At 36.6% G+C, this 26,420-nt stretch overlaps 1 protein-coding gene across 1 annotated transcript in view; it reads right to left on the bottom strand.

Annotated features, from left to right (window-relative positions):
• Nucleotides 1-22,901, bottom strand: part of actn3b (actinin alpha 3b) — a 77,041-nt gene extending 54,140 nt beyond the window's left edge. The window contains exon 1 of the mRNA XM_028803260.2: nucleotides 22,630-22,901. Coding sequence (XP_028659093.1) covers nucleotides 22,630-22,761 — 132 coding nt within the window. The 5' untranslated portion in view covers nucleotides 22,762-22,901. The remainder of the gene's footprint in view (nucleotides 1-22,629) is intronic.
• Nucleotides 22,902-26,420: the final 3,519 nt, after the last annotated feature.

Here is a 26,420-nt window from a genome sequence, read left to right as displayed (position 1 = left end):
CAGTCAACAATATTACAAAACAAAAGAACCCAAGCAAGACACTTAGTTTACCTAGAAGATGGACAAATTATGAAATTGATATGCTATAGTATGCCTATGAGAAATATTATTAAAATCAACTAAAAAGTAAAATAAAACTAAAGTAAATTAAACACTATGCATGAGTGGTGTCTACATCTACAGTATGACCACATTATTGTCTTTACTTAAAACAAATATTACTTAGGTTTTGAAAAAAAAAATGTCTCTCTGAGGTCTAGTACCCAATAATCCCCCATGATATTTACTTCAATTAGTATAATCAAATTATGGAGCAATTGGTTTAAGTATGCAATGAGTATAACAGCCTGGGACTGAGCTGTGGTGCCGCTGTTTCAAACTGTGTACCTTCATTCAAGTTTCCCATGACTTCTTTTCACCCTTTAAAGACACATCCACAAATTCAATGACTCTTCCGAAGTTACTTTGTGTAAGCCTGTCTACATGAGGCATCTTTGAGTGCATCTGGCATCCTCTCCAGGTCAAGTTGAGTCTAAATATTATGAAAGACTAATATTATGCTTAATTCAAATCACTTGTAAACAATGCAAGCTCTCAATCTTGCCAGACAGTAAATAAGTAATTTCTAATTATGAACAATAATTCTGTTTTTGAGTCACCCTTCATGCTTTTCCACCAACTGATATTCAGGAAATCTTGTGTAGGGTACTGCCCATACAGGAGACAAACAGAAGGCAGCAAAGTAACACAAAGGTGGAAATAGCAAATGAACAGAAGAAACTGAGATACTGCAACTGTAATTGAGGGTTGGTAAGAAAGTCTCAACTTTGTGTCATATCATGTTGTCCATCCAGTTAAATTCAAATTATTATGCCTTTTCTGAAAAAGAATCAATTGAAGTTTTCTATATTTATGGCATCTGCACTAGACTTACACAGCACTTGCATTGCAAGTAATACTGTTTTTATGACCATATTAAACCATTTGTAATCATGTTACATGTTTATTTAACAAACATGGCATTGCTATTTCATCTCGCAGGGCACCCTGGATATTATTGAGAGGAGTTGCAGAGCATGGCTTAATGGTAACTCCGGTCTGTACCAGGACCTGAGAAGGACAGCTACGAGGACTCGGAGGACAGATAAGAAGGCGTTTGTTAGATAAATCTTTGCGCAAGTGACCCACATCCTACTTACAGAAGAAGGAGTTCCTCATAGAATTGCAAGCAGGGTGGGTGATGGAATGGTCACTATGGATAACGCTGCAGTTGTGACCCACTGGTCTGGCTTTGAGCTGCTGTTTAAAGCTGATCCTCCGGCTTGGACGTTGGACATCTCTGGGTCCATGGATCTTGAAGTTGATCTGCCAACTGTGAACTGCCTAATCAAACTGAGATTGCACAGATGGTGAAACAGCTGAGGGTAGGAAAGGCTGCAGGGATCTGTGGTATCTGGGATGAACTTCTTTAGGCTGGTGGTAAGGCTGTCCTCCTGGCATTACAAACAATATTTGCTTCCATGTGGGAGATGGGCGTTATCCCAACTGACTAGAAAACTGGACTTGTCATCTCTATCTGGAAAAGGACAGAGGAGTACCTGGACTGCGGCAACTACAGGGGGATAACACTGCTCTCAGTGCCAGGTTAGGGCCTTGCTAGGGTCATCCTCAATAGGATTTGTGATCACTTGCTCACCTACCAGTCTGGTTTTACACATAAAAAGTATACCATTGACCACATCCTCGCACTGAGGGTTCTCATTGAACGCAAACGCTAATATCGGCAAACTTCTTTGCAGCCTTTGATGATTTTCATAAGGCATTTGACTCCTGTGGGACATCCTGAGACTTCATGGGATCCTCCCGAAGTTGGATGTAATGGTCGGCCTGTACACTGGTACTGTGAGTGCTGTGCAGAGTGGATACAGAACTGCTGCATTTTTCCCAGTTGATTCTGGGGTTCGTCGGGGGTGTGTTTATGTGCAGTGCTTGGTGTTGGGCATGGTCATGGGGTCCAGTGGCTGTGGGGTGTCTGTTGGTGAAGAAATATTAATATGATCTTGACTTTGTCAACAGTGCTGTCAATGGAGACTCTAATCAGAGCTCTCGAGAGACTGAGTGAGGAGCCTCAGTGTCTGGGTTTGTGAGTGTCTCAGTTAAAAACCAAGATCTAGGCCTTTAATGACCTCCTGGGCACAGCCATCAGCAGTGTGTCTGTCCGTGGAGAGAGTGTTGACTGCATTGAGTGGTTTAATATCTCGGCAGCGACAGTCATGTCTTTGGTGACTCTTCCTGTAAAGTCTGTAGATGGATTGGGAGAGTATGGGGGGTCATGAGATCGCTGGAAAGGGGTGCGTGGCACTCCCGATATCTTTGCAAGAGGATGAAGGTTCAAGTCTTTAAAGTCCTGGTGCTTCCTGTTTTGCTATATGGTTGCGAGACATAGATGCTATCCAGTGACCCGAGACAAAGACTGGACTGCTTCTGTATTGCGTCTCTTCCGAGAATCCATGGGTATCGCTGCTTTGACTTTTGTTGAACAAGTGGTTTCTCATAGAGTCCCGAATGAGGCACATTACCTGCATTGTGAAGGAGCGTCAGTTACAGCACGATGGTCACGTGGTGCGATTCCCAGAAGATGATCTGGTTTGTAGGATCCTCATTGTTGATGACTGGAAAGAGGCTGGAATAGGTCAAGAAGATGCCCATATGACACCAGGCTGCAGCAGATAGATGGTCATTTTGCCAACCGGGATCCCAAGCTGTTTTGTTGTGTGGTGGGTGCAGCAACGTGCTGTACCAATGTATGCTCTCCAACCTGACCAAACCTGGCATACCTGGGACAAAACCAGGAGGAATATCAGCCCCCAAGTCCAGATCTGGGGCCTAGCTCTCCTGATCAGTACAGTCTGCATTCACAGTACTTAATATAATATTTATAGGGAAGAACTACTGGAAATGGTAAAAAAAATCAATCCAGCTATATTTTTATGAGAACATTGAAACATGTGGGCGGCACGGTGGCACAGTGGTTAGTGCTGCTGCCTCGCAGTTAGGAGACCCGGGTTTGCTTCCTGGGTTCTCCCTACATGGAGTTTGCATGTTCTCCCTGTGTCTGCGTGAGTTTCCTCCGGGTGCTCCGGTTTCCTCCCACAGTCCAAAGACATGCAGGTTAGGTGCATTGACGATTCTGAATTGTCCCTAGTGTGTGCTTGGTATGTGGGTGTGTGTGTGTCCTGCAGTGGGCTAGCGCACTGCTCGAGATTTGTTTCCTGCCTTGCACCCTGTGTTGGCTGGGATTGGCTCCAGCAGACCCGCGTGACCCTGTAGTTAAGGTATAGCGGGTTGGAAAATGGATGGATGGCATTGAAACATGCCTCAAATTAAACATAATAATGCAACTATTCAGCAATGGTTAGCACTGCTGCTTCACAGATTCAGGGTACTTAGTTAAATTCCAAGCCCAGTCACTATCTGTGATGCATTTGTATTTTCTCATCATGTGTGGACTTGTTTCCTTCAAGGACTCAGGTCCCTAAACATCATGTTAGGCTAATGAGTGACCTGAATTATTCCCTTTTTAAATGTATGTAATTTATTTATTGTTTGTTATTCAACACCAGCTGGAACTAGTGAAAAAAAATAACTGCCCCATAACACTTAATCAGTGGTTGTGTCACCTTTAACTGTAAGGACTGCAATAAAATGCTTCAGGTCATTTTCTGTTGGAGGAATTTTAGTTCACTCTTCCTTGTAGGACTGCTTTAAAGCAAAATCATTTTGTAGGTTTTTCAGGCCCTCTCACAGCTTTCCTAGTCAAAGTCTAGAACTTAATAGGAAAGCCAAAATTTGAATGTTGATTATATTCTGCCTGTCTGATGCAGACTTGCTTTTGAATGTTTGGTCCTTGTCTTGTTTCATGACCCAGCTATTTTTCACTTTCAGCTCATGACAGGATGACTACTGCAGACATTCTTCTTAATAATTTTCTGATACAGAACAGAATGCAGAACTCTTCAGTTATTGCAAGTCCTTGCATCCCCACACTATCATATTACCACCATTATGTTTGACTGTTGGTATAATATTCTTACAACAGTCATAATGAGATCCACATCATCCAAAAATTTTTATTTTATTCAATAAACAGATGAGTTGATTCCTCCAAAAGGCTAGATCATGTAAATGCATACTGGCAAATTACAAACAAGCATTTATGTCCTCTATTAGCAGTGGCTTCTGACTTGCTACTGTCCAGTGAAGAGCATTTTTTCCAACTGTCTTTTTGCTTGTGGGGTTATAAGCAATGCTGCTTGTCGAGTCAAGAGAAGCTTTCAGTTCTTTCAGAGTTTACCAGGATTCTTTCTGGGTTTCTGCATGATTTCATGCACTATCTTTGAGGTTTTCTGGTACACCAGTCACTCTTAGGAATATTCAGTACTGTTCCAAGTACTTACCATTTTAAGATTATGGCTCTCTCCTTTTTTTGGTGGGGTCTTCAAACCTTAGAAAAGGCTTTGTAGCCCTTCCACACAGATGAATAACCTTTCTTCTTATAGCTTGAATTCGTACTGGCAATTTGACTCTGATAATAGTCAAAACATTGACCACAGCAGCTGTAATCTAGACTAGCTGTGTACAGTTATGTTATTCTAATTATTCCTTCAACCAAGTTCATTTAACTAAGAGGCAATTAGCTTTTTTTTTTCCATACAGTGCCAGTAGGTATTGGAAAGCTCTGCTAATTAGATGAATAAAACAAGCTAAAAATGTTTTATCTATTCATTCAGGTCTCCTTTATGTATCAAATTTTGGTTAATGACATTAAAACATTTAGGGTCAAAATTTTACAATCACAAGAAATCAGGAAGTAGGTAAATATGTACAAGAAGATGATGAAAAACTACTGTTGCAGTGGTGGATCTAAAGTCACTGGACCAGTGTCAGCCTCTCTCTACAAAAATGGCAGAGACCAATGGTTAAGTGATCACTTATGTAGGTATGCATGTATCCATGAAAATAGGCCTGTTCGGACTGGAACAAGGCCTGTTCTGCGTTGGAAGAACTATTAAACCTGAAGTAACAATAAAAGTCCTATCTCTTCATTTTCTTGAAGTTAGGGATGAAAGAGCTGAACACCATTTGGCTCTGTCCTTTGATTTAATTTCCCACTGTCCACATGTTATCTGAGCGACAGTAAGAGAACAAACTTCTTTCAGACATTCCATCCAATCAGTCAGAGGCTTTCCTGATCTTTGTTTTCCATCAACAGCCTTACCAAACAAAGTCCTCTTTGGTAGCCTATAATCATCCATTCTTCTGACATGTCCTGCCCACCTCAGATGGTTCTTCCTAATTATCTTATCCAGTGGTGGCATGCCAGTAATCATGTACAGTTCATCATTGTGAATATCTGTACACTTTCGCTCAACCAAAATGTGTTAACATTACTGACTGATACTGATTAAAAAATTGGATTCAAACATGTTTGGAGGAAAGGCAAAAACAACAAGCTTAATAAATACTTTTAAGGGGCCATATGTACATGTTCTAAGCAGTCTCATTACCATGTATTATATTAACAGACATCTTTTCCACCTATTTCCCATTCCCATGAGTCTTTGCTGCCATCCTATGTCCTAATTAAGCACCCTTCCACTCCAAAATACCTGCATGAGGTCATGCCTCTTCCAAGCAGTGTTCTTAAAGCTCAGAGGCAGTTTTTAGAAGTTGCCCTATAAGGACATGGCTTCTGGAATAGCAACTGCCATTTGATCGTTGCTCTCGCTCACACTTTTTGCCTCTTTTCAGAGTGTGTGAATCTCTCTCTCTCTCTCACACACACACACTGTCATTTCATTTCTCATAAACTTGATTCCCAGCTCAAATGACACATGATATTTTAAACACTGCTCTGGGTGGTAAAGGGGGTAAGTGTTTCCAAGAAATAAAGACTTAATTTTCCAAACTAAAAGAAGAAAAATATTTAATAAGGGAATGCCAAAAAAAAAGACAAACATTCCTACAGATGCTAATTTCTGAAATCATGTTCCATTTTCTCTTGATAATATTCCGCTGCTATTGGAAAACTTGAATTAGGAAACAAATGTTCATTTTATTTAGAAATTTGCGTTATAAACATAATACCATAGTGTCTTTCAAAATATGGTAGCAAAGCAATTTACATTTAAAAAGGGAAGATTGCAGAGGACAGCAATGTTGCCTCATAGCTCCAGAAGTATGGGATTAAGTGCCACTCACTCACTGTCTTAGTGGAGTTTGCACATTGTCCAATATACAACATGGGCTTTCTCTGGTTATGTGTATGTGCTGGTCTAATTGCACCTTTAAAATGCCCTGTGATTGTGAGCGTTTATGGGTTTGCACTGTGGTTAACTGGCATTCCAATTAGTGTTACTTTCTACCTTGCATCTGATGAAGTGGCATAGACTGTAGTTCACCACAGTCCTACACTGGATAAAGAGGTTTTAAAAAAAATGCATAATTGAGTTAGTGAGTGGGTTAACATAAAAGTGCCCTGCAACACTTAACTATCTCATATGTTGTACCAGGTTCTGCTGAGATAAATTGTAGATCTCAATGAACCTACAATATATAAAGAATGTTTAGAAAACAAAAGAATGGATATGCACATTTAAAAATCTATTTATTTTCTGATCAAGGTTGGAATATGAAAAATTTCTTCTACAATTGTGTTGTTCCATCAGCTATGGTGTTCAGAAAATAGATAGATGGAATGATGGGTGAATAGGGGACATTTTCAGAGGCAGTAAAGCAGGGAACACTGTCAGTAAAGATAGCTGAAGTATTGAAATTTTAAGACAAATGGTAAAACTGACCATTTTAGAGTAGGATTAAGGGCTCAGATGATCAAGGCAGGATGTGTTTAAGTAACTCACAGTGTTTGGAAAAGGATTTTGAACTCCAGCCTAGGTGGTCAGTTTTTATGCCTTCAATTCAGATACCTAATTTTCTAATGACAGTCTTAGATTTTGTATATTTAACAAATCACTGCACAAATGGTTAAAACACACATACTGAATGAAAAGTACACCCCTTCTTGTAGATATCATCCATATATCAGTTCCCTGTTGATGTTTCATTATAAGGAGGCTTGCATCCTGTACACTTGCTGACAATGGGAAAGAAGTGGTAGTTTGAATTTAGGCTTTATACAGAAAATGTTTCTAGCCCTACTATTTGCATGGTGAGGTGAGAATTTTTTTTGTGCTTTACTTACTGCAAATTGTATACTTATAAGCAAAAGTGATCATTTGATGACACAGTGACACAATCCCAAGGTTACTATGACTTCAAAGCAGTAGAATGTTTACACAACTGAAGTGGACTACTGAGGACCATATAGCAAATTTCCAGTGGGGAGTAAAATGGTAGCCTTACGGTTTAAAAAATATTCTACCCACTACGTCACAGTAAATGAACCAGCAAGAAACCAGAGCTAAATGGAAGGTATAAGAGTGACAAATTTTACTTTAAGACTATAACAGTTTCTGAAAAACACTTCTAACAAACTGGAGCCACTGTTTGACTGAGCAGAGGATATTAAGACCATTAGTGGACCAGCTTCAAACTGAGCAGTGTCAAACCGTGGAGTGTAAAATTCAATATGTAATCCATGTTACTGACTGAGCTTAAAGGCAATTTTAGCAACAAAGGAAACTCATTTTAGTGAAATAACCACTATATTTATTGCATTCTCAAATGTTAAAACACCTGCTCTTTATATTTTTAACCACTTTTATAACCTATTAAGGCATCCTGGGAGGTCCACTAAGGTTCTTTCTTCTTTATTTTTGGAAGACATAGACTCCTGCACTATCTTATCCTATCTTGAAACTGAATATTCAGGCACAAGTGAAATTTTCAATATTGTTAATAAGTTGAATGTGGCATAACAGCAAGTTTTACCAGTCCATTTATACTACCAGATATTATATACATTTTGGCAGCAAACATGCTGAATTACAATCTATGTACCCATAATCTATTTTTGAACATGTTTTTTCCTTAGAGAGAGGCAAGGCAGGATCAGACTCGAGATATGACAGCAGTCCACTATTTTATATACATATACACACTAATAATACTGTATATATATTATACATACACCCTCATAGGAGAAAAAGTAAGAATTCCCCCATTAATCTAGCATGCGCATCTTTGAGATATGATGGGAAACTTTCAAGCCAGAACTTAGACCACATTCTTTTAATGTTGGAAGAGATATCCTCCACATCTTCTATAACTCGGTGATGGCCAGTGTGGTTTTCTATGCTGTGGTGTGCTGGGCTGGTAACATCACTTCAACAGAGGCCCCCAGAATCAATGGACTAATTAAAATGGTGAGCTCAGTCATAGGATGCACTCTGGAATCCCTGGAGGTAGTAGCAAAGGAGAGAATTAAAACAAAACTGAGTGCCATTATGAACAATGCTACACATCCTCACTCTGACACACCAACACTGAATACTTTCAGTCAACAAATTATTCAGCAGAAGTGTGTCAAGAAACGCTGCTGGGGCTCCTTTATACCAACAGCAATACAACTGCATAATGCCTCACCTCATAATGGGACTATGACAGCCAAGTGAGAACTTTTTAATCTTTTGAATTTTTCTTGCTTTGTAGTAATTCCAGTCTGTGTTCAGACCAAATTCTGTGTGAATATTTAATTTATTTAAAGAGATTCTGTAAAAAGCCAAATTTCCTCCTGAGGACAAATAGTTATATCCATCCATCTATCTAACGCAACCAGTAAATGAGCTGGTCACAATGCAGCATTTGTAAAAAAAACACTGGACCACTGTGCCTTTACAAGGAATGCATTTATAACACCAAGTTAACAGGCCAGTGCAAAAACCCAAGTATAAATGGCAAGAAACATTATAATGAATCTTTGAAGGTAAAAAGATGAAAGGCAATAATGTTTACAGCTGTTTAATTTGCAGTTACATCAGGGGAGGTTTAATTACTTCATTACTGACAGTTTCACAAAAAGCAGCTTTAACTGCATTTCCCCAAATCTTTGTATTGGCCTTAATGGGGTTTGAAAAATAGTATGTTAATGACAATTGTTATTTTACATAGCAATATCCTTAGCAGTGACACCATCCTATTTTTTTCCTATAGCACCTTTCTGTGCATAATCACCTCTAGACACTTTACTAGAATAGAGATACAGTAGAACTGTTTACATACATTTTTTTCCACTGTTAGAGCATAGACAGCTTAATGGACATGCTCTGGGTCACATGCCAGAACTGGCCAACAAACTTGTGATTCAGAGTTCAGTTTCTTAGCCACTATGCCCATGAGGAAACACTGCAGAAACACTAATTAAGTGTGTAATAGCTGTGCTGCCAGTCTAAAGGTTGAAACCTCAGTAATCATCATGGACCTTATGTTTTTTAGTTGATACACACTGTTGTCCATTTGGTCAGGTAAAATAACACGCACCCAATCCCTTTCCTCACCATACCCTTTCTTCTTCAGATACAGCCTCTTGATTTCATTGCTTCCTCTCAGCATCACTCATTAAAGTAACCACTCTTACAGCCAGTGTTCTGCTGAGAACATTTAGAGGTGGTTGCTACTGCATTGGCTTGGATCAGCAATTCAAGCTTGGTTTCCTGGCATGTGCACCAGTTTATCGTTATTTTCACTCATTCATTATGCAAAGTTATTACTGATTAACATTATTGGCTATAAACCTCATTCATGAGACCCGAGCAGGTGCAAGAAAGTCACTAATATGCTGCTGTTGCCAGCAAATAATGTTAGACAAAAGAATAGGCTCATAAGATCATAAGAGCCTTATTTGATATTTTTATTATAATTTTTGATTTTTTTTCCCTTTCTTCTACATGTTTTGCCTATTTAAAAATTTTTCTCCTAACCCTAGAAACCAGATTGACACATACATACACAGACACACACACTTGTCTTTTTATTGAGGCAGATAAGTTGATATCTGTCTGTCCAGAAGTTATTCACTGTTGGATGTATTCAGTGTTAACATTTGCAGTGCACTATTTATTGGAAAATATTTTGTAATTCATGTACTAATAAAATGCATTACAGTTTTTAATCCAACAGATGGCTCATCACATGAATCTAGCACCAAATGGCATATAACGGAGACATTACAACCTGATGGAAATAGAGTTACACAGGCATATACACATAGGCTCCTGTGCTTTTATTAAAGTGGACCAACCAAACTTCCCAGTGTTGCCTGTGTATATTTATATACCGGGTTAAGGTAAGAAAGCAAATATGAGTTTCTTAAAATTTTGACACTTTGACATTGCTGTCTAAAATGCTAGAGCCCCATCTGTCATATACATTACCTCTCTAATGACTATCAATTTCTTTACTTTCATGAGTTTTGTTTTTTTGTCATTTTTGTGTACAATTAGATTCTGTAATTGCGGTGACTCCATGCTGTGTCAGAATGCTACTTCTTTGTTTTTCCTGGTTTAGCGTGAGATTAAAACATTAATAAACTTGTTGAATAATAAAATTCATGGAACAATGAAAGCATTTACAGCTGGTGGGGGCTGGGGATAACAGACATCAGTAAAGGTGTCCATAATATTTCAAGAGATATTAATTAATTGCTAGTAATCACAAGCATAAAATTTTAAACGCTTAATCATAAAATAGACTAAATAAAAGTTTACCATTAACCAACACAATCTGCTAATACCATCCTCAGTCATTCTGTTTCTGCCATATTATGAACAGCAACTCATCATGCGCTTAAATATTGTGTTTCATCATGGCTTATATCACACTTAGTAACAATATGCAGGTGTACAATAGCAAGACTTTGCTTTATTTAAAAAGGAGTGTCTTCAGTTAATTTTGTGGTCAGGTGTACACAGTGTCTTGAAATTTCTAGAGATTCAGACCAACGCTCTACATTTGACCAACATGGAGTAGTCCATCACTGTCCTTTTCTGGTGGTCTGAATCTCACCCTGTTGGTTATGTATAATATCCATTATTCCATCCATTTTCTAAACCTGCTTGTAATAAATCATAACTAAGTAAAAGATAGTGGTGAATGAAACAGCAGAATTTTGTTTTACAAATTTTAAGGAAATTGCTACTGAAGTTCATTTTGTATAACATTTTGTAAACATGAAATTCACTAAAAAAGGGTGACTTTGAGTTTTTCAAGTTTTTTGGGGGTGGGGGGTTAAGAGAAAGAAACATTGCTCCTTTATGGTTTTGGCAAAAGCACACACCATTTTTGAACCTGTACATTGCTCAAAAAAAGGGGCTACATGAAAGTGTATGTGCAAAATCTGTCTTTTGGAAATTCAGTATGGCTAAGCAAAATCCACCATGAGACAAAATGACATACTCATAATACAACAAGACAAAAAAACTATTTTCCAAATTGGTTGAGAAAAAAAATGTTATATGTGTGGTGTTAGATGAGATCTCACAGGCACAAAATTTTGTGTGTGTGTCAATAACAGTGTCCTTCCATCAGCCCTAGCACACTCCTGCTGCCTGATGGGAATTGTAGTCCCTATGGTGGCACTAGTTTTTGGGTTGCCCTCTTCATTACAACCTCTCTCCCCAATACACCATATAGCCTATAATTTAAACTGGACCAGCAGCAGCACAAATGCAAAATTTTGTGAAAAACAGTTCAAATGTTTTGGAAAGATTGGAGAATAAACAGACAACTTACTATTTTATTCATACAGGTAAAAAATATACACAACAAATTAAACCATGGAAATAAGAAGATGACACACGAAACAGAAAGATAAACTAACTACAACATCTTAAAGAATGGTTGTTTTAAAAACAATATTCTAGATAGGCCAGAAACTCAAAGGCAGCACCTATCACCTCCAAACATGTCACGAATCAGGAAATAAAAATGAATGAAGCACATTGTGCCAGATTTCTTTAAAATTTGTTGATACTTCTCAAAAGTACAACTGCAGACCCATATCTTAAAGATCCACAATTTAAGCTATAGAACAACACAGTCTTTGAAGTTCAGAACCTAGCTTTGATTATCAAAAGAACTAAGACAAGCAACAGGCTTGTTTCCAATGTAGAAACAATGGATGATGGTTTTATGTCGGGAGCTCAGAAATACAGTCTCCGCACACATTCCACTGAGGGCCCTGTGAAAAGCATTACAGAAAAAGACTAAATTGATATACAGGAAGGAAAAAAGAATACCAGGGAAACAATGAAAACATTGGAAGATAATGCAAATTCCACCCACACAGTGATTCTATAGCTATGATACAACAGTGTTATTCACCTATTCATGCTTATTAGTTAATATTAACCAAAATAAAAGCAAAATACAGTGTTTTAGCAGTAATGTTAAACTGTCCTTCCTGGGGAGACAAAATCCCTCTATATAGATATTATTAACCCCAACAGAAGATAAGTGAATTGTCTACATGGGTTCATTTTTTTAATGGAAATACTGCCTATTTCAAAGTTAGAGTTGACAATAGTGGATTTAATATATGGGCTTCTACTATAAGATTTTACCATTAAATGCCATACAATTTAAAGGAAAGCAGATGGTTGAAATTCCATTGACTAAATTCAAAACCTTTCTTAATTTAAACCTAGAGTAATAGGGATGCAGAGCCTACCCCAACAACATCCCCACTGTCTACAAGGCAGGAAACGAATCTGGACAGGCCTCCAAACTTTTGCACACACCTCTGTTTACTCATGCCTTTGGATTAACAACAACAAAAAAAACACATCTGGAACAGAGCCCACACTAGTGTAACAAAGACACAAAAAGTCCATACAGATCTGAATCAGGATTCCAATCCAGAAGTATGAACCAGCAGTGTTAACCATTCCACTACTGGAATGCTCTTTTCCCATCCACACTCCCCCACCAAACCATTTACTTTTTCATCCGCCACTTCTACACAGCAATGACTAGATTTTGCAATTTAGAAATTCTGACAAGAGAAAGAAAGGCTAAATGTAATCACTGTCTCAAAATCAAATTTAAAGCCATCTATGCATTTTCACATCTAGTTTGCTTAACAAGATCCTAGGTTCATCACAGGGCACATTTAAGTACACACCAACATTCATGAATTTTGAGCCAATTCAGAGTACCTAGTTTGAGGAATCGACTCTTAACGAGATGCCAGTTAATTACAGGGTACATTTAAACACACACATATCCTCACTTATTCTGGGCCAATACACATCTTTCAACATTAGAACAATTACGACGAGAACATGCTATTAACCCAACAATCTTGTCAAATCCTAATCATCTAATTTCTCAAAAATGATATCAGGTAGAATTTTGATAATTTCCAAAGTACTACAATCTATCATACTGCTTCACAAGTTATTCTATGTGTCTATGGTTCTTTGAGTGAAGAAAAATGTAATGTTTGCACATAATCTACGTTTAAAATGGTCCATTTATATCCCCATGTTCTTGTTGAATATTTCAGAGTAACAGTTGGGATTCACCGTACTAATTCCCTGCATAATTTTAAACAATTAAGTCATGTCACCTCTTAAACTTCATTTGCTCAAACTACAAGTAAAATAATTCAGCTCCTCAATCTTTGCTCATAACTCTTATATTGCAGTCCTGAAATCAGTTAAGTGGTTCTTGTCTATAAGTGTACATTGTATGCCAGAAGAGGTTTCACTAGAGCATTATATAGCTTAAGTATAAATTCCTTTGACTTGAATTCCAAAAATTGAGCTATATATGTTAAAATCCTATTAGCTTTGTTAAGCACTTCTGTACATGTCTACATCTAGAAAGTTGAATCTGCTATGACTGTTAGGGCCTTTCAGGAGAGGGTGACATGAACAAATGAGTAGAACTAATAATTTAGACAGTTTTGATAGATACCAGTATAATGTATTGGTGCAAACTTTTCAGACTAAAACTTATTTTTTAATAAATAACAAATGTAATCATGATTAAGGCAATCAGCATGTACCTTTTTTCATTGAAATGCTAATTAATGCTCTGGTACTCAAATTAGTTTGATCGGAGATATTCACTTCTCTTTAACTAATAAAAGGATAGCTTATCTCTTTTACACTCCCTTAATCACTACCTCACTCACTTCTTCATGTTGCCACCGCCAAGCAAGCATTGCATAAGACATGGATTCTTCTTGTCTTATCCTCCTGCTTGCATCAGCTTATCAATCAGGTTGAACTTCACAGTACTCAAAGTGAATTTACCCTTTTAAAAATGTCACCCAATTTACACAGTTCACATACAAGTCAATACAAAAAGACTTTACATTTAAGACATTAATACATTGACAAAAAAGTCATATTTCCTGTTTTCTTTAGCTTGCACATTTTGTGATTTATGATTTTAAATGTGTTCTTAAGTTTTCTACTAAGTTTTAGTACACTGGTAAAACATTTTTTCAACATCTATAGCAAAAGAAGAATTTCATCTCATAAACTGAATCAGCTGGTTTATTGTCTACTGCTATGGCCTTCTCATAAGGTGTATTTTACAGTTTCAATCCTCCCTTTGTGTATTTAAATTTTACATTTTTATTTCCTATTTGTATTATTTTAGTTTTATTTACACTAAATTTAATTTAGCAAAAAGCTGCCTAAGCCTTTATTCTGTCCTGATATCTCTGTTGATTGGTTTGATTCTACATTATTATCCATCCCATCTAGTTTAGTATTACCTGCAGACTTACCAGGTATGTAATTTACATTTTTATAAAGACCATTTATGCATATTAAAGACAACAGTGACCCCATCACTTAGCCCTTAGATATACCACTTTTAACATCACTATTAGTAGTGTTAGTTACTAGCCTTGTTTACATTTTACCATTTTAAAGTTGTTTTTCATCTCTGTAGCTTCATTTTTAGGTCCTTATACATATCTTTAAATTTTTACTGCTTCTAAATTTTGAGATGAACTTGTTCCACATTCTACAGAAAAAACCTTTAAACCAGCTGCACTGTTCCTTATCACCAGCTCCAAAATTCTTTGACTACACACTTAAGTCTATCAATTTTTTTTAGGTTTTGTCACATCTGCTCAAAATTTGTACTGTTACACTTAACAGTTTTAGGTTCTGAATATATATATATATATATATATAATAACTTTTAAATTCTTTCATAATTATTATAAAATACTACATGTAGCTAGGCTTTATGGTGCTTTAATATAACATGTTAAAAAAACGTCACTGATTACATGCACTGTACAAGATTCTGTTCTTGTGCACTGCTATTTGTAAGGTTATCTCAGTTAATATCTGGGCAGTTGAAGTCACTATTACTATAATAATATTCCCGATCTTATTTCAAAAACACATATTGAAACTAGGCGCAATGGTGGTGCAGTGGTGGCCCTGCCGCCTCACAGTAAGGAGACCAAGGTTTGCATCCCAGGTACTTCCTGCATGGAGTTTGCATGTACTCCCCGAGTCTGTGTGGGTTTTCTCAGGGAGCTTTGGTTTTCTCCCACTGTCCAAAGACATACAGATAAGATGAATTGGCTATGCTAAACTGACCCTAGTGTGCAAAGGACTGGTGCACTGTCCATGGTGTATTCCTGCCTTGTGCTCTGTGCTAGCTTGAATAGACTCTAGCACCTCCCGTGACCCTGGTCTAAATTAGGTGAGTTAGAAAATGACATGACATGACATATTGAAACTGTTGTAGGCAGTGGGAGGTCTACAAAATCTTCCTAATGTTGTCTAGCTGAATACACATATCCTCACCGAGATCTGGCTCATCACAGTAATCTATTTCCTTCTATGTCATTTTACTAATCTTCCAGTTTTCATACATTAATCAAAAACTAGCTATTCAGAGCACAGAAATAGTTTGTACAATCCAGAAAACAAAATAAGAAATAACAGAATATTTAGTCTTATACAATGGTAAAAATGAATTACATATTTATTCAAATCTAAAAATAAAAACCTTAAATGTATTGGTTACTTAATCTGGAGAAGCTGTGTGAGAAAACTGTGTTCAGCAATGTGTTTTTGTTGAATGTAATTTTGCATTTTAACTTTGCTGTACTTGCCACAGGGGACTGCATGCTGGGCTTATCTTTGAAAGAGAACATTAGAATAAGAATTTAAAAAAAGATACACTTAATAGAATTTTTGATTTAAAATCTATACAAATATAATTGCAAAGCATGACACTACCTGCATATCTTGAACTGATGAGTCAAAATGAATGCATGAGCAAATTGCTGCATCCCCTTATACAGTGCGGTACTGTACTTTTACTGCAAAATTACTCCGATACTGATATTTAAAGTAAAAAGAAAAAAAAAACACATACACACGCTGCAGTTCTGTGCCCTCAATAATAAAACCATAATCATTAAACAACTGAATTGGGAGTTGATAAAGAATGTAAATATTACAAAATTACTCCAAATATTGAGTAAGTAATATTAACTTCTGCATTTATAAAAGGATATAGTGATTCTAGCAAAACTGGAAAATCCATAGAAAATCATCATTAAAGGCTCTCAGTTATCACCATGTAACAGTCTCAATACAAGAAATGAAATACACTGCATAAAATGTATCACTTTACACTATTCTTAATTTCACATCTAAATAAGTTAAACCATGGATAAAGCTGTAACTTTACAAATTGTGGAGTTTCAGGCTCTGCTCATGCGAAGAAGATACACTTGTTAGGTAAACCTGCATTTCAAAAGTGGCTGAGTATGCATAAATGTGCCTGCAATATATATATGTGTGTGTGTGTGTGTTTGTAAGTTGTATTCATGGCTTACAAACAATGAAAATGGAAGTCTTCACCATAACAATAAGCAGCAAAATTGTTCCTAATAATATTGAACTGTAGAGTTTTCTGTGCTCCAGAATCTGTTCAGAGTTTTGTTTTATCACCTCCCTTACTACTTGTTTTATGATTAATCTATTCTTATGCTGCCATACTCCTACTTGACCCTCTTATTGTCAAATTTTTATGTCAAAGATTCTTGTTCACCCTTAAGACTCATTCCTTTGCCAGAAAAACAACTTGGCCAAGACTGGAACAGTACAAAGTCCCAAAGGAGAATTCATAAGGAAATTTTAAAAAGGGGGTGGGATGGTTTGTAATAATAAGTCACAACAAGAATTCTAGCACAGACAAATAACTTAAGGTCAATATAGCATTGTGAAATAAAAAAATGTATAATTAGAACTACATAAAGGACTTCATATTGTAATTTTAATGTACAACTTGGAACCTGGGTATTAATAGTTCCTGTTCAGCAAAGGAATCTAAACCCATTCACAGCTTTATATGTTAGAAGTAGACCATTGCTGTAAACTTAACTGAAAGCCAAAGTAGGGACTTAAAAACAGGAAATATATGTTCATACTTCTGACATTTCATTGGTAATCCCTCTAGCACTATTTCAAAATAACTGCATTCTAAAAAAAAGAAAAAAAGATTTGAAAATAAATAATGAACTAACTCTTCAAAATTGTGCACTGTGAGAAAATATGTTTAACTTCCTATACTTCTTAACACAAGGTGCAAATTCTGTATTGTGTAGTAAAGTGCAATAAAGTTAGACAGTCATAAAACAAAATGGCCACCCACCAATTTAGATTAGATTAGATTAGATAATCCAGTATGCAAGGAGTAATACTGTAACAATTTGACCAATATTGTGTTTATTGTGAGAGACTGTTTGAAAACGTAATATTCATTTTAATTCTTATGTGTCAGAAATGAGACTAATAAGTGGGAAAAGATGAAGAGGAAGAAGATAGATACTGTAAGTGCAGTAATGGTGTAGGACCATCAAAGTTAACCTAAGGGACATGTTGATAATATTCTCAAAATCAACATCACACTCTTGTTATCAATGTTAAAGCAGCCTCTTAAAAGAGTTATGCAGTTTGATCCTAGAATAATAGAGTTTGAAGGAAATGGTTTGATCTGTAGTCTTATTTCATCAAATACAATATATTACCAAGATTCCAGAAAAATCTCTATGTTAGAAGGCATTATTGGTTTCTAATTTTCCAAAGAAACCACTTAATTTTAAAATAATGTGTAATTGTTGTTTCTACTTTAATATTCTGGAAAGTATTCAGTACAGATCATAAGGATTTTTCCAAAAGCACTCCATATTTGTTACCTCATGCAGTTACATAAATTAGCAATTTAGTTAGTCATTGTTTACATAATTGTATTTGCTTTGTGAAGTGGTATGTTTAGTGATCATTTTGAAAATCATTGTATAAAACAAAACCGGATAAATAAAAAAGGATATTAATGTCATGTCCAATCTAAACCTATATGTTACAAAATTCTAAACATTCAGACAAAGTTCTGTTAAGCAAAAGTATTTCCACAATTTGTTGGCTAAATATATACCTAAGACATTTACTGCATGTTGTGGATTGATTACCATGGGTATAAGCATTGCAGCAGAAATCTTACAGCATATCAGTTAGATTCCTGATCAAAGACCGAAATGCCTATTTTTCTTTTCAACAACATTATTAACAAGTATAGATTTGAAGCATCTACTAAACTTTTTTAGTAATTGCTTTTTTGAATGTAGATCTTACTATAGTTTAACACTGTTCTTTCTCATCTTAGCATTAATATAGATTTAAAATGTCAGCAATATAATTTAAATTATAAACCGGGTTTAGAATCATAAACAGGGTGGCACATGCTGGAAAGCTTTGTGAGTGCATTGGTACATAGAAAGGATAACTATGCTCTAGATTGTGCACTATGGCACCTTACTATATGAGGGCATTTCAAACTACATAAAACTATTGACTAGCATGCAGCAAACTACACTATGGAACATTTACAATGTCTGTACCCTAAGATGGACTGGTGTCCTGACCAGGGCTGTATCCTGCCTTGTGTCTGAAGCTGCCAGAATAGGTATCAGCTCTCAAACCTGAAGGTTAAAGAATATGTTATGTATGTATCTAAAACCTGAAGGTTTATGAATATGTTATGTATGTATCTGTTTCAAATGTTTGTCAGGGTACAGAAAGCATGTCAAGCTTTACATGTATGGACTAGGCCTTCTCTGCATCTATTTTTAAAACATACTTTAAATAACCATAAGCATTTTAAACAAAACAATAAAGCAGGTTTATTCAGTAATTTCTGCATTGCATTGATTTGACAGAAAATGGGGTGCATGTATCTAACCAGACCCTTTCAGAATGATGTCACATGCAAATAAAATTATGCTCCAGATCAGAATCTTCTTTACAAACAAGTAAAGAAGCAAAACTAAACATTTATACACATTTTGCTAATTCCAAAAAACGTTGATACCTTATCTAGTTAAAACATAAATCTCTAAAACATGCATATTTATTTTGGCTATTGCTGGACATTTATGCACATTTTGCTAATTCAAAAAAAAAAGTTGATATCTTATCTAGTTAACTTAAAACACCAATTTCTAAAACATGCATATTTATTTTTGGCTATTGCTGGTATAAATTTAATTCAATAATAAAGTGAAAATGATTTCAATATTTTTACATAGTGACATGGTAAGAGGTGATCTTTTTATGCTGTGTAATTTTACTAGAAAACATAATAAAAGGATTACAGTTTTATTCACCCATCTCAATCATAAGCGTAATGATTATGGGATGGAGTGGAATGGTGTTTCAGCTTCACAAGTACAGAGTCCTACTGTAGGCCTAGTCATTTTCTGTGTACAGTACATATTATTCATAGTCCACATATCTGCTTTGTTCTCTGTGGATAGTCAATTTCCTTGCCATATCTTAAATTTGTGCAGTTTGTTTTGACTAGCGGCTGCAAACTGATCTATGCTGATATGCACTGTACCCACCCTTGTGTCCAGTCTTCTACCCAGCACTGCATGTATAGGTTCTAGTTCCCATAACCATAAATAGTGAACAAAAGAATGCTTGAGGTAACACAAAATGCAGTATTGTTTGATTTTTGTAAATATTGATGTTCATAAATGTCAACTTAAATTCTTTTAAAACAGTATTGTCATCTATGGTCTCAAGATATGATTTCTAAAACCAAGGCAGTCGCATGAAGAGTGAAATTAACACGATTCCTGTATCTCCATAGTGGACAAAAAAATTACAACCCTTTATTCAAAGTAGCTTCTTTCACATCATAAAGTTCCATGCATCCTGTAAAAATGTTCAGCATTTACTTTCCTAAATACATAATGACATAATCAATACACATACTTCTGTGTTTGCAGTAAAACTTTTTACAGACAGATGTATGAATTATGACCATAACTTATTTTATTGTTTAGAAATGAACAGCTAAAAGAGGATTTCAAAAGGGCATTTTGGAAGAGAACTACATTTATTCATTGTATTCCTTAAAGTACTTTCATAATGAGGGCAACTGCTAAGCACTGAAGGTTTAAGCATGTACATTTTATAGACCTGCTATTGATTTTTTTTTTTTTTTTTAAGAGCACATAGTTAACGAGTGTGAATTGGACTCCTTTATTTAAGAGGTGACATCAGCTCCTTGAGTAGCTCTGGCTGCACATTTTGGAAAATGAAGTCATGCTTCAAAAGCTTCTTGGTGCAATCGAACACTGCTCAAGACTTGTTTGCTAAAGTAGCAGGTCTTCAGGATTTGCGACGTCGGTTTTGAATGTGCGCACATCTAAGACTTGAGGTATGTATAAGCTTGTAAACACTTAGAGGCATAGAAGATCTGGAAAAGCCTCAGCTCCCATGCAAAATTTTAAGAAGACTCAGGCAAAAAAAGACACGACTTGTCCCGCACTGCGGTGGTTATATTTAGCACATGAGGCTATTTGGGTTGCCACCACCCAATCCCCATTCCTAAGTGCAAACACACGTTCTCCCTCTCCCCGTCTCTCTGCGCTCGACATCTGTGCACATATTTCAATCTTGTCAAGTCCCCGTGGAACGCACTCCATTGGAGTCCTGCGAGAAGACAGGTGAGAACTGTCGACGACGAAATTGATCTAATGCTGTGGTAAGGACAATAATTCGTACCACAAAAGTGACATGCATCTCATGGCAAACGTATAAAATCGAAAAAAGTGTGATGGTAACTTTTGTGGAACACGATACATTTAAAATGTGTTAGCGTAACACTCTTAATTGAATTAATAGGATGTGAGAATGTTATACCATCTTAACACGTTGCCCAAAAATTCATGTAATAACTGTGGGCAAATTTTAATGTTTAACAAAACGTGCCTGCGTTCCTTGGCACTTCTTGAAGGTCAATTAGTTAGTTGCTGAAGTGTCCACCTTTCAATCGGTTGAATAATCATGAATATAACGTTATACAACAATGTTGATATACTATGAATCGGTCATGTAGAAGACGAGCTATTCAAAATTCATATATTCAGATTAGTTCACTATATCTAGGCGATGACGAGGATGACAATAATAAAAATAGGATTAACGTGCATCTCGTTTCCCGTTGCCGTCAGCGTTTTCCTTGCAAAAAATTTCCATCAAAGCACTAAGGATGAAAAAAAAGAGGTGAGGTGTATTTTTATGTCTTGACTATTGGCAGCCTTACATTTTCCAAGGTCGCCTGCACACCGTAACGCGATCTCTCCCTTCTCAAGACGTCTGATGTCACTTCGAAAGTGTCATCTCAGCCGTCTCTTTTAAATTTGGAATCTCGTTAAAAAAGTGTCAATTAACTTTGAGTAAAGAGCAAACGACTGGACACTTAAAAAGCTTTCCCTGCCTTTTCACTTATTTATTGTATAGTTCATCACTTGGCCTGTTAGAAGCTGGCGCTGATTATACAGTGAAAAAGTGGGGTTATGCTATAATTTGTTCAATGAAAAAAATGGTAGTAAAGTCTGGCGATCAGTAAAGTATAAAGTCAGAGTACATTTTACGTTTTCCTCTAAAGCTATTTAACTTTACAGCTCTCCAGTACCAGTACTGTTATATTCTCAAACAGTGCTGGTAAAATTCAAATGGAACACTATTTTTAGCTAGGGGAGCAGAAACGTTCACACCACGAACAATAACTGACACGTTCTTCTAAATGCTTCTCAGCCTTTATAGAAATGCGAACATACCGTAAGGACCTGACCTCATTAACACATCCACTTGGGAAAACAGCTGAGATATTGTCTGTTCTATAACAGAAATACCTTTAGAATGTTCATTATATTTAGGTCCGTATATTTGCTGTGTAATAAATATGTGGCCGTTCCTCTAAAATGCTAAAAGACTAAACTGCACATCACTGAAACTGCCTTAAAAGGAAAAAAAATGTGCATATCAGTTAATACAGTCTCTTACGCATAACTTTGTAAACTCTTTTGATAATATGGGATCCCAAGTAATTGTCACTTAAATTCCGCAACTGTGAAAGCAACTTTGCGCATCTTCTCCCGTGTCCGCTACTCTATCGATGCGTCTATCAAGTCATCCAGAGCTGTCTCTTCCTTTATGGCTGTATTACAACCTGTTAATCAGGATTTGCTGAGGAATATTAGGTATATTTTCTCGAGGGGGGTGTATAGTGAAGAAATGTAAACGGAGCCTGGGATAGTGCACACTTTACCTTCCTCTGTTGCTTCTCCCATGCAGGGTCCAGCAGCAGGTCCCTGTCCCAGTCCTCCTCCTGGATCATGTAATCCTCCGAGTGCATGTGGTAGGTGGTGCTATATTGCACTTGTGTTTCGACTTGTGTCATGTCGACCGTCTCTTGTCTCTCCTCCTGCCTGTATGCTTTTCGCCGCTGTACAGCCGCTGTCCCCCTTCCTGGCCGTTTCACTGCTTATCGTTGGGCTCTAGCCGGTGCCTCAGCCTGTTGCCAGTCCTATGCTCCACGTGACTGGGTCCTAATAAGTATGAGCCGTCCGGCAGCGGGGCATCACGGTCTACCTCAAAAGGGACAGGAGGGTGTGCCCTGGGTACGGCTTACAGCCAACCGGGGCTTAGAGGAGGATTTCTTTCTCACAGGGATGTCCAATTCTCAGCCGCACGCGCACTTTTGTTAAAAGACGTTCGCGTGAATAAAAACAGCTGTTTGAATGTAATGCTCGAAAATCCTAATTTTGAAAAACACAGTTTGGACCACGAAACCGTTATCCAAATAATCTGTTGAACATACCTATAAACTGATGAGACACTGCAGCTCAGGATTCAGTTGGCTTTATAAACACAGCAAGTTTAAAAGCTAAACATAAAATACGTGACAGCATCCGCGAATGTGCACAGAAAGGATTTAGTCGAATACATCCGATGCAAAATACTACAGATAACAGGTTTCAAGTATGGAATAAAACATTTCACAATCACTATTAATAAATATGGGATAACTAATCTCCTATGCGGAAAATGTGCATTTAGTTTAAAACTAAAATTCACTTTAAATGCTGATATTGTAAATAGCATAAAGGGGACATTAAGGTCATAAATACCACAATCCAATATTAGGTGCCTGGGCCTACCCCGTGAGTATTGGTCACAAGGCAGGAAAGAACCCTTTATTATTATAAAGACTGACTTAAAATAATCAATAACTATACACTGTATTATCTAGGTAATGGATAAATAAAATACATTAAACATAAATGTAATTGTTTCAATCAATTTATTAATGTTATTCTGTCATCACCACCAGTCTCCCACACGAGGCTGACAACCTACTCTATTTTACAAGCATGCATCCTAATCAGGCGCATGTTGAACACAAAATTCGTTAAATGAGTGATAGACTTACCCATCGAATATATAAAAAAAAAACAAAATGTCTCCTTGAACGCGTTTCTGGTTTAGAAAACGGATGGCTAGAAGAAGTTTTTCAACGTTTATTCAGCACTTTATTCAGTACGTTTCTGTCTCTCTATTAATTTCCCAATTCTCTTATACTTTTTAATAATTTAAGATGCTCTTCTTTGGGGGTTGACGTTTCCATGGCGCGGTAAACATGGTCTTTACTTACAGTCGAAGTGCACTATTCGTTAACCCACGACAAACACAAAACACTCGATATGAGTAAAACGAGCGTTTGAAAACGGCGCCCTGCTAAACTGTTGGGCGTCCATGCGTCTCATGTGCGTGACGTCACAATTTGAAACCAATCAGTGACGGCGAAGACATCACGGCCTCTTCCAGGAGTTTCTCGTTAAATATTACAGTTGTGTAGAAGATCTTTGAAGGGAGAACAGCAATGAAGATTACAAAGGAGCAGGTGCGTCTTAAGGATTGGAAGAGACCAGGGTCTTAGCCGATTCTGTGATTTTCGCGCGCAGTCTTTCTCGAATAACTTTGGAGAAAAAATCGAAAGGGTATGGAGGAAAGGTTTTGGCGTTGTCCCCCTTGATGTTTCGCGATTGTCTATTCACCATAATCACGTTCTGAATAAAATAGGACAGACGAAAGATCATGGACTTAACCATATTAATCTTGTACATCACTAAAAAAATATCAGGGGCCTTGGTGCAATTGTAGAAGTCTGCCTTACAGAAGCTAATCTTTAAATGCAACATAGTTTTTTTGTGGAATTTATACATTTTATGCTGGGCGCTAAAAAAAATCAATATGATTATTGAAATATCTAGGTTACTCTGCAGGGGGTGTGATGAAGTGATCTCTAATCTGAAAACACGCATATATATGTGTAAACATAAATATGTTTACACTATAGTGTATCATATATATTTAAAAAATACATATTTTACAATATATGTATATTGCATATCTCCATCTAATGCTTATATAAAACAGAGTTTATTTAGCATGAAACTTTCTCTAAAAAAAATCTTTCACATCAATATTCATAATTTTTTTCTGAAACTGCTTCATCCATTAATGGTTTTCAGAGAGCTTGAGTCTGAAGCCAACAAGGAAGAGGGTACAACTTAATAGAAAGTCACATTTAACACACACAAGTAAAATTTAAAGACATTAAAAACCAAACATGTACAAATTTTGGGTATAGAATGAATCCCAGAGTAGCTGGAGAAAAGCCAAAGAGACAAAAGAAGAACATGTGATATCCTCAGGAGCGGAGTAATGAAATGCACCCAGTTCCTGGCACAGTACCAGCTTTTCAGTTCTTTGCATCATCATGTCATGTTGGAGGAAACTCATCCAGGTTAATCATCAACTCTATGCAGTAGTGTATCAGGGTTCCTAAGATGCAGTATTTTCTGGGTGGGCAACTCCATTCCATACACTGGCATTAATGAAATATAACATGTTCTGGTATTGAAACTTGGAGCAACTGGTTTGTTTGTTTCTTTCTAATGCATGGTCTATTAAAAATACAACTTTGTGGATTATGGCTTTCCTAAGAATTATAAAGTATTCACTCATATTATGAACATATCTCAGTTACAGGACATCAAAAAGATGTTTGATAGTAGTAGCCAGCACAGTGCATTGTACTATGGAGAAATATAGCATTTTTGTCTAATGTCTGAGATCATAAATGCAATGCTTTCAGTTCACTGCATCTCTACAACCCTGTCAAACATGCTTGAATTAAAATACCATTATTTCACCACTTCAAACAAGAACACCAAATTGATTTTCTAGTGCACCATTTAAAAGTGGATAACTTATAGTTAACAAGTACCAAACTACAGTATGACTTGCTGTGCTACCTTCCTAAGACAGGTTGAAATCTACTGCAAATAATCAACACGGACCTCAGCATTAATGTTTGGAGGGACACAATTTATTCTGGAATGTATGTGTCCATCCGGTTGCTATGTCTCTGTTATATATCATTTGGTATAGGATTTGTAAAAGCAGCGCTAAAGCTTGTGGTGCGCCATCTGTTGGAAAACAGAGACATAACAACACGATGGCCACACAGACAGATGCAAAGACACTTGTCCTTTCATTAAGGTGGATTATGAAGACTATATATATTTTAAATGATTGCACCACAGGTATGTTATACTGCAAGAATCAATTTGAATTAAACCAGATGTTTGCCAGTTCAGCAATCTAGTGCTATAACCACTAAGCCACATTGTCTATTATAAATTCAGTTTGCCCTTCCTTATACCTAACATGCTTCTGCCTGTGTGTAACATCTGTGTCCTACAGGAGAATTGGCAAGATCATAATCAGCTAGAGCAGTGCCAGATTTAGACTTGGTGAAGCCTTAAGCTATATAAAGCTTGGAGGCCTCTTATTAAAAAGTTCCATCAGAAGCTTCCACAAAGGTGTATACCATGACAGGACATTGGGTTACCTAAAAAAAACAAAAAAATAAAAATAAAAACAAACTGAAAACATGTATGCCTTTTAATTATTTAATAACAAGGTATTTAAAGAGAAAAATACAAATTATTTTCAAAAAAATGCATTTTCTGATTACACATTTAAAACTAA

Source organism: Erpetoichthys calabaricus, chromosome 1 (genome assembly GCF_900747795.2).
Source record: "Erpetoichthys calabaricus chromosome 1, fErpCal1.3, whole genome shotgun sequence".
NCBI classification, from domain to species: Eukaryota; Metazoa; Chordata; class Cladistia; order Polypteriformes; family Polypteridae; genus Erpetoichthys; species Erpetoichthys calabaricus.
The sequence above is the reverse complement of the archived record's forward strand: the minus strand, read 5'-3'. Positions and strand labels throughout refer to the sequence as shown.